At 29.6% G+C, this 10000-nt stretch overlaps 1 protein-coding gene across 18 annotated transcripts in view; it reads right to left on the minus strand.

Moving 5' to 3' along the window:
- FOXP2 (forkhead box P2) overlaps positions 1 to 10000 on the minus strand; it is a 245159-nt gene that overhangs the window by 229880 nt on the left and 5279 nt on the right. For 14 of the 18 annotated variants that reach the window (XM_011372421.1, XM_011372418.1, XM_011372415.1 and 11 more), the window contains exon 1: positions 3522 to 3689. In XM_011372421.1, the coding sequence (XP_011370723.1) occupies positions 3522 to 3689 (168 nt within the window). Of the gene's footprint in view, positions 1 to 3521; positions 3700 to 10000 lie in introns of those variants that run through there. The other 4 variants (XM_011372417.1, XM_011372419.1, XM_011372423.1 and 1 more) reach the window with 1 other exon arrangement.

Here is a 10000-nt window from a genome sequence, read left to right on the forward strand (position 1 = left end):
ATGTGCTTTTAATGTGTGTATGGGAGACTTACTGTGGCTTTGTTATTTAAAAATTATATTGTTATTTATTCAAACATAAACATAAAACACTTCAATAAAGATAAACAGAAGAGAAAAACATAGAATGAGACCAGATGTACTTAAGTGCTGGAGTTAGCATGGCTATTTATTTCTTTACACATAAGCAGTCTTTTAAAAGATTTTTATATCTCCCTGATCAAATTGTCAAGGTTAAAGGTAGTAAAAATGAAATAAAATCACAGGTACTAGTATTGTTTATTAAATGTCAAATATTATGCTTTGAAAAATATCACTGTTCTAAATTTCATTTTGAAAATAAAATATATAGATTTTTAAATGATCACTCAAAGACTCTGTTTTGAGTGACTAGGGATAAATGAACTGATAGTAAGAAAGTACTGACCAGATGTTTTTAAACATCATCACCTGAAACACCTTCAAAGCAGTGCAATCTCATAAAACATTCAGAAAGATTATCTGACTTAATGAATGCTCAAAATGCAAGCTCAAATCTACCCTGTAAAGCAATCAAGTTTTTAGCAACTATTTTGACCTTAGTGACACAAACAATTAATTCTGCAAACCTAATATCAAAATAAAATTCTACATCTAATGCAGAATAATTTCTCAATGCAGTTAATCTAAAACAACATTTGAAATATGCTACCTCCATATATTATACATTCTAGTATTTAGTACTAATTTTAGAAGATGAGAAAAGAGTGAAGGAGGGAGTAATTCATCAGGAGAAGGCTTTTTTTATTTCTAATTTTCCAGTAGATATAAAATAGTAGAGCATACTAACAAAGGTGTGGTCCCTATGATCATGTCCATTATATTACAAATATTAAAACTGAAAGATATTCCAGCTTTCAGAAATATTTTAATATTAAAAAAATTAAATTCTGGGTAAAAATTCTAGCTATAATTTATCAATCTCTATTACTCTGCCAACTCATTTATCATCGAGTACCTGTAACAATCTACTCCAAACACAAACCTTTCCTCCTAATTACAAGATTTAAGTCACACTGCTCACCTCTATAAAAATACAAAAGCCATAAAAATCAAGGTAAACATTCTGTTCTCAAAACAGACCATATTCTGCCATAAGTTCAGAGGAAACAAAATTTTACTTTGTTTTCATCATTCACTGACTCTTAAATTATATTTCTAAATAAGAGACTTTAACCAACAACAATTAGTCTATTATATTCATAAGAAGTAATTATTTTTTGTTCAAAACTTTACATTTAAGTAACACCAAATAAAGATAAATTTGTAAAATTATTTCACTTCTTTGAATTGGTTTGAATATTTCCCCATGGTTTTGATTACTTCTGAAATGTCGTGAATATGTTAGCATTAAAAAGCAATAACTGCATTCATGTTATAGAAAAGACATTCTAATCTTTAATGAACTTAAAGGCACATTCTAAAATATACTCATGGAAGGACAAAAATTCAATAACCTTAAGTATCTAACTGTATTAATATAGTTAAAACATAACCAAGGGAAGAGACATTTACAAAGGTTTTTGCATGTTTATTTATTAAATTATTACATATCTTCCTGTAGACACTTCCTGAAGTATCTTTTGTAGATGCCTACCTTACTCATGTGTTAAATTACTGCTAGAAGGCACTCCACAAACATGCAATACATTACTAAAGTTTCTACTTATCTAAAGAACATAACTTTTAGTATTTACTTCTGTATAGTTTCATAAACAAACTGTGTAGAACAAAATAAAATGCAAACTCAGGTTATAAACACACCTTACAGATCTCATCATATAATATCTCCAGATACTATAAAGTATAGCCATGATTTTACTTTGTTTTCTTTTTATTTAATAAGTAATTGTAGTTTTGAAAAAAAAAAGTTACTGCTTTGCATTTCCCTTCAGAATCTGTTGTCTTATTAGTACTAAACTCCAATGTTTATTTTCAATTATTAATTTTACTTGCCTTTACAAATAAAATCTACTGTATTCTCAGACAAAATAGAATTTGGCTATAAATTCTTAAGACTCTTAGGGGAGTCAGTAGGAATATAATAGCATTTCACTGATATGATATTTCTTATAAATACATTAAGGAAAAAAAGAGCTATCGTGAAAACTGCATTTATTTAAAGTAGCCTGTAAAATACGCTAATCCTGGGACTTTGGTAGGTATGTAATTCCTAAAATGGTAAAAACAAATATTTCAAAACAAAATAAAAATTATCTTCCTAACAATTACTGTTTATGAAAAGAGGAATAATTCCCAAGTAATAGTGAACCTATTCAAAGCGTTATGTCTAGCTCTTTAAAAAATTATTCTTGAAAACAATGCCGAAAAGTTAAGACATTATTCAGTACATTTACTCTAAGATAACTTTCTAAACGCTGTTATTATTTAAAATAATGATTCTATTAAATATCACTCTAGTGTGGGCATTTGCTTTAACTTTTGAGATACATCTTCACTTATTATATACTAACTTAAAAATGTGAATGATATATCAGTCAATTTGAAACATTTTTCAATAATTCATCATATTTTTATATTTTTATATTTAATATATTTTTTTACATTTAGTCTGAATGCAATCTAGAGTTTTAAAGAAATATGTTTATTTTAAAACAAGTAAAATCTTATTTTCAAACAGGCATACTCACTCTGGCCTAATATAAGTATATGCTTTGAAAGCTTTCTGTTCTCTGTCACTGTTTCCGCAGAGTTGAATCAGTGAGGAATGGAGTGGTTACTCTGGTTGAAAAGAATATTTCATTGACAAACAAAATAGGGAAAAATTAATCTGCCTTATAAAAAGAATAATGGTCTGCTTAACAGTATATCTTTACTGAGCAGTTTTTTACTTTTCTAGATTTAAAGGAAACAACTAAATTTTATGAGACACTAGCAGAAAACAAAAATTGCTCTTTTAATGTTATTAAAAGATGTATATTCAAAATACCTTGGGAATGCGTTTTCAAGAAAAGCAACATAAATGATAATAGCGTTAACATGGTTTATAATCTCTCAGCAAATTTCAACTGATTAATAGCTAATATTTGCAGCTATCGGGGGCAAGCATCTTCGTTGTGGTCTTTTTCACCTTAGCTCAGACTTTGAAGAAATTCATTGTATAAGCAAGAATCAAGTAATGTGGCCCTCTGGTGGAAAACTAAGTATCACATTCTGCAGCACAGTGTTAGACAGTAAAACAGAAGCTATAAAATATTTGTTACAAAGATTTACAGAACCCTCCAAAAATCATCCTGTGAACTTAATTAGCAGCCCGACACCTGAAGGGCACTCTGGTGATGGTATGACGTAACTAATATGAAAATCCTATCTTTACTCATACTTCAATCGTGTTCCAAATAATAATAAATTCTTAACATCTTTTAGCTTAATACAACATGCTCAATTTACTATGAATACATCTTCCATATTTAAGAAAGCAGGCTTATTTGTTTTAAGGAATCACTGAAGAAAACAAAACTTACCTGCTGTTGTTGCAGATGCAGCAGTTCTACTGTGCTTACTTCAGAGCTGGTGTCACCACTTGATCTTCCATCTCTGCTGCCAGCATCTAATTGGCTGCTTAGAGTGCTCATTCCATTTTGATTCATTGAACTGTTGCTTATTGTCTCTGTCGCAGATTCCTGCATCATGACTTAATACCTAAAAGTGATTAAGAAGTATCAATTAACACACGTTACACCTTCACACTTCCATTATCAAGATGTCCCTCTCTTCCAATTACAGAGACAGCATCTTTAGAAGGAGGGAAAAAAAAGCTTTGAATAGTCATTTACCAAGAAAAGCAATACAAATTCAGCTTTCATCCAGATACTAATCACTGAAATTATGGTTTCTATAAGCGATTTTTGTGTGGTTACGTTTAACAGCCAAAGTAACATACCACACATATAGCATGGACAATAGCATTTATGAATGGCCACGTTTTAAAGTCTACCTATAAAACCAGTTTAAATGAAGGCATGATTGCTCACTCTGTGCTGTTTCCTATTATCTACCTTTGACAAACATGGATGACTATACAGCCTTACTTTAAATATTCACTATCTTGATTCTGTCAGATTTTTACAGCACATCTTATGCAAGGCTGTTGTTTAATGATGCACAGCTAATCATACAAAATTAAAATTTTGTAAGGGTGTTACAAATCATATGGTATCAACCAATGATAAATAGTATAATGTTTTTTTTTTTTTTTGGTGACTAAATAAAATTTTGCCTTGGAGGCATTTTAAGAAAAAGCTCCTGCTGCAAACACGTCAGATATTGCCTATTTTTTTAATCAAACAGCTCATATTCATTTATTTTTCTGACATTTAAAACATTTAATACTGTCCTTCCTGGGAAGTAATTAAGCTTATGCATGAGCAGCAATCAAACTGTTCACTTGAAGATGACTTAAAACTCAATTTTAACATAGGCAAATAAATGAAAGATATAAAATTAATTTTCCAGGCATGTATTAGATATGAAAGCTGGAAATAAAATCTATCAAGAATATCACTAATGATTGTGCTAAAAACAGCATAAATTATGCATATTACCTTCTCTACAGTAATAAATGTTTTATCATTTTCACTGCATAAATATACTGTACTTTCAGGATAGCAATGAGATGTCCTGCTAAGATCAGTGGAAATCCTTGCAGTAAATAAAGAACCAATGTGTTCTTATAAACCAGAATTTCACAGTACATCTTGAATTTGTGGTTTACAAAGATCAGTTTTGGTTCTTATAGATATCTGAATCTTACACCATAACTGAGTAGATACACTTCTCTTGTTCTGCGGACAGAATTTCAGAAACAACCTGGCTGCCCTGTGACTTGAACAGTTAATGCCAGATAGGCAGAGGACTTAGCCTAGAGAAAAAAAGATGTTAAACTTATCACTCGGTCTAATTTTTTATTATTATATGATTTCACTATTTTAAATTTGGTCCTATTTTAAGACTTTTTCATTTAAAAATTTTAAATGTATTTTTATAAAGCAAATGTAAGCATAATATCTTTTTGTGTCATGGACAAATCACCTTCCCCACATTCTTACAAAAATGATCATACACACAGAGACACACACATACACAGAGATGCATATCCAACAGAGATTTTTTTGCATACAAAATTATTATTATTAAAATTAATGGTTATAACTTAATAGTTTTAACAGGTATTTTCATCAAGCCTAAATTATCAGATTATCTCTATGACTCAAAAAAATCAATTAAAAATAGACTTGCTGATTTATAAAAGAGATAAATCAGCAAAGCAAATTAGTATAACAAAATCTATGTATAAAATGAAAGCTGTTCTAATTTTTTAAAAAAGCAACAAAAATCTCATAACCATAAAGGAAGCAATTGCTGCAACTATAGTAAACAAGTTTTAAACTAAATGTGTTTATGAACAAATTGGTTTTGTTAAACATCTTACTGAACATTAACAAAGAAAAATCATACAAATGAAAACTGATACACAGTGATGGATTTTATAAGAAAAAAATAAAGCTAATACTCTTTTCTGAGATTAGGCAGTTAATAAGTATTCAAATTAGGCATAAATTTTACATGCACGATGTTTAAAATATTCAGAGAAAAGGTCTGATTGCCTTTACTAGTTATATGAAAATTATAATTTAGGTCCTCTCCAACTGTAGAAACAGACAGACATAACTTCTACATATTACTTTTAAATTTTACTTTTGACAATATAGCTGGAGTATATATTATGTGTATGTTATTCCTTCATCCAAATTTATTTGAAATACTTACTATTTCTGGGTGGAGCTTGCAACATCAAGGATAAAAAAAAAATTAAAAACTGTATTTTCAACGTAGGAGTCAGGTGTAAGTATTTAGTACTAAACTCTGGATAGTTAATGTCAGTACAATTCGATGAATTTAAGAATTCTGCATGTATTCCTGTGTTATATTCAAGATCAACAAATAATTAAAAATAATCAACAAGCAGAGAGCGATAGGTGTGAATTATGAAGAAAGACTTACATAACTTCCAATTCCTATTAACCAGAGGATTTTAGTAGCCCTTATGGAATTTTTGACTTTACAAATAAAAATCTAGAGTATAAATTGTGATTTACATTTTAAATTCAATCATCTAATAGTAAAATCAGGCTTAAAAAATAATAACAGCGAATAGCGCTTTTTTCTTTACAAAACAGAAGCATCTGAACCAACATTAATATGTCAAAAGCAGGGCAACTGTGTAACAAGATGATTACAACACACATTTCACCCAAAGAAGAAAGCTTGGAGTATGTCCACTATAAAAGAGATATATCCCCAAGGATAATTAAGATGCTTCTCAGAATTGACTTTCTCCTAGTGACACCTCCACACCTATTTTCCACTAAAGGAAAGATATCTAGCACATGTGAGATGCTGTTTACCTTTTAAAGTATATTTTAAATAATTATAAATTCAGCATATTCTTTCAAAGTGGATGTGCTTGTGATCCCAAATATATCAAACTAAATTATTCATTCTTCTCAATCCTACCACAAACATTTTACAAAAATCAGTGAAAATAAATTCCAGATCATTAAAGAGAAAGGTGAAATTGGGAGTCGCTGTTTTAATGTTTGTCCAAACTGTTAGCTAAATCTTTAAATCTTTCATCATATACAACTTTTCAGCCACATCAAAAAATAACTTCATTACTTGCACTCAAATGGTACAGTTCTACTATTTTCCCCTGCATTAAGTTTTTCTTTCTTTCCTCTTTCGTTCTTCTTTTTTTAAGCGAGTCACTGTATAGATCCTTATTCTCTACACCACTTCCCTTTTGAAACATTAAACTGACACTGGAACTGACTGCACAAGATTGCATTTTCTCTTCCTAAACAACTTGAATTGAAAGGTTACTTAGTGTAACAATATTTACTTGCAGAATTGTGTTGTTACCAAGGGTATAATGGATGGTGGCTATGCAGGTTTACGCAAGAATGAGTGAAGCATGAGGCATTAGCCATGTGTTTGACATGTTTCAAATTGCTATAATCCAGCATTAAACACACCCAGCAATTCATGCCATTTCTTGCAGCCATAATCTTGAATAAAGCGTGCACAACCACTTATTATATAAATTAGTATATGACTCCCTGTTATAGTCACAACAGTGCTTTTGTGTTTATTTTGCATCAAGATGTAGTCTTTTATTTGTACAAATAGCAGGATATAAAGACGTAGCTCAATTAGACCTCCTTACTTTATGATAGGGTAGTAGTGAATGCTAGACTTACCGGTTTTATTTTTCCTCTTACAGTTATATGTTCTATTGGTATAAAACTGTACCATGTGAAATAGACATTTGCCAGAGCGATAACAGACACCTGCCTATATCGTATTCCATATTCACTACAACATTCAAAAGTTTGAAACTTGACCTGGGCAAGTACAGTTAACTATGTTATCTCAATCACCACCAGGGACACTATTGGTCCTTGTTGCGTACTCAACTTCTTTTTTCCGTGGTCTTCTCTCTCATCTCTTCTCTCTTCCTTCCTTCTTCTCTTCCATCTCCTAACCACCATACATGTGTATGTATATGTATGTATAGGGACATACAGGTTATAGATAGATTGATCTAACTATATACGTCAAGGATGGTAAGGAGGAAGAAATGACCTCTATTTCCCACCACATTCCCCTATCCACATACATGGACACTCAATTTTATAACCTTGGTGCCTTAGTATTAAATCTCATTTTGGGGGCATCTTATAATTTAATAAAAAAAAAAAGGATAAAAAATGACGTCCTGAAAAACTAACAGTACATACAAAAACTTTATAACTATTTATTTCTGTGAACTTTTCTTAAACAAAATTATTTATAGTGACATTAAAAGATATTTTAGGTCCAGTTCCTGGTTTCTTTCAGTGTCTAGTTTATTTAACCAAATGTGTACATTAAATCCAAAAGACTTGACTATGACATTTAAAGAAAAGTACTCCATAAGATTAAAAAGTTATCATATATTCTTAATTTTTAATCATTTAAAATTATAATATTAGGTATTAATTTCTATGCAGATTCATACAAGAAAGGGCTAAGCAAGAGGAAAAGCTACATATGGAACAAAAAAATCATATACCTTTACATCAAAATATTAGCTAAATTCTGATTTTGAAAACTTAACTGTGATGTAAAACTTCTGAAAGAAACTAGCATTTAAATAACTTTTGTGCTCTAGTGGAATTAATTCATCATGGACACCATGCACAGTGCTTTTGAAATCTAGTACTGCTTTGCTAAAAGTCTTTAATGCTAAGATTGCCTAATAAATCAAAATGCCAAATATGAAAGACATAGTTGAATGTGTACAAAAATTGAACAAGCATGTAATATTTTTAATTTAAAAAAATTGAAACAGGATGTCCTTTTAAACATGATTTGGGGAAGAATAACTGCTGTCATAGCAAGTAATATTTTTAATATAACAAGTAATATTATATGAAGTAAATAAAAATTAAGTTATTTACAAAGTATTTATTACTGTTTTTAAGTTGTTTAAACAACATGTCTAAATGCCATTCATAAATTAAACTTAACTTCTTGGGAAAAAAACTAACTTTAATTAGTAAAATTTCTAATTTTTATTAAAAAAGGTTAATATGTTTAACATGCAAAGCTGTAGGACATTTCAACATGGTAATTTTTAAAAATAATAATCATGACTACTTTCGGTAAACAGAATACTGTTAGATCTTCAACAGTGACAAACATCTGGGAAACATAAGATAGAACAAATGAAAATCTTATCTTTCACTTCAATCAGCTATCAATTAATTTGGCAACTCAGTATGTTATGTTTTGCCCCAGGATTAAAATTAAACTAAGTTTTAAAACACAAGTAACAAAATATAAAAATTTCATTATGAAAACATAATAAAATAATAAAATTAAAGTGTTTAATCTCTATGTTATTCCATTTAAATATAGTACAACAACAAAATAGGAAGGATGATGGCTAAAGATGTATTTTACAGCAACAGTACAATTCTGCATCTGAAAGTTTAATAATCCAAATTCATAAGCATAATTGGAAGGTATGTGATAAATTGATGATTCTGGCAAATGAACTATTCCCATGTATATTTCAAAATTATATTTGTACATTAATCTTTATGTTTTAAAATCTCATTTAGTCTCATGCATTCATATGGTTACCAAATACAGCATCTATATCTCAAACAGGTGAAAATTTAAGCCAAGTTTTACTTTTCAAGGTCCATGCTAAATAGACAGTCTTCCTTTTAAGTTTATACATTTTAATGCTAGTTTAATTCATTAAATTTTTTAAATGTTTTAAATCAGTCCTTTATAGCATTAATATTTATTTTTTAAAACAAGAGAAGAAGAAAGCTTCAGGAAAGTTTATTTCATCCTGTTACTTTTCAACTTCTGACAAATCAAGTTAGTGTTAATTTATAATAATAAAACATAACATTTTTTGCAATGTGTTGAACTGTATCTGTTACATATCTTACATATGTGAGAGGAGGATTTAAAATCTAAAGAAATTACTTAGGTGCCAACACAAAAATAAATACTGGTTACAGGTTATAAGAGACCTGATAAGCAAGTATATACTGTCACACTTTTTCTTGTCCATACCTACAAAAAACATACCTTCAAATTCTTGAAACCAGGAATATTTTAGTACAGGAAATGGAGAATTTAATAGCAAAAAGTGTTAAAGCAATAAGAAATAATTAGATCTCTGAGAACACAGAAAGCCCTGCTTAACAGGCAGAACCTCTCTCTCTATTTTATTTTATTTTATTTTATTTTATTTTATTTTATTTTATTTTATTTTAAAAGCTTAGTGATTGAGTTGTGTAAGCTTGCAAGCTTCCATGCAGTGGGTCCACTTACAGTCAAATTCCCAAAGGCTGGACTACTTGCAATAGCCTTCACTGAT

The sequence above is a fragment of the Pteropus vampyrus genome, unplaced genomic scaffold (genome assembly GCF_000151845.1).
Source record: "Pteropus vampyrus isolate Shadow unplaced genomic scaffold, Pvam_2.0 Scaffold206, whole genome shotgun sequence".
Taxonomy (NCBI): Eukaryota; Metazoa; Chordata; class Mammalia; order Chiroptera; family Pteropodidae; genus Pteropus; species Pteropus vampyrus.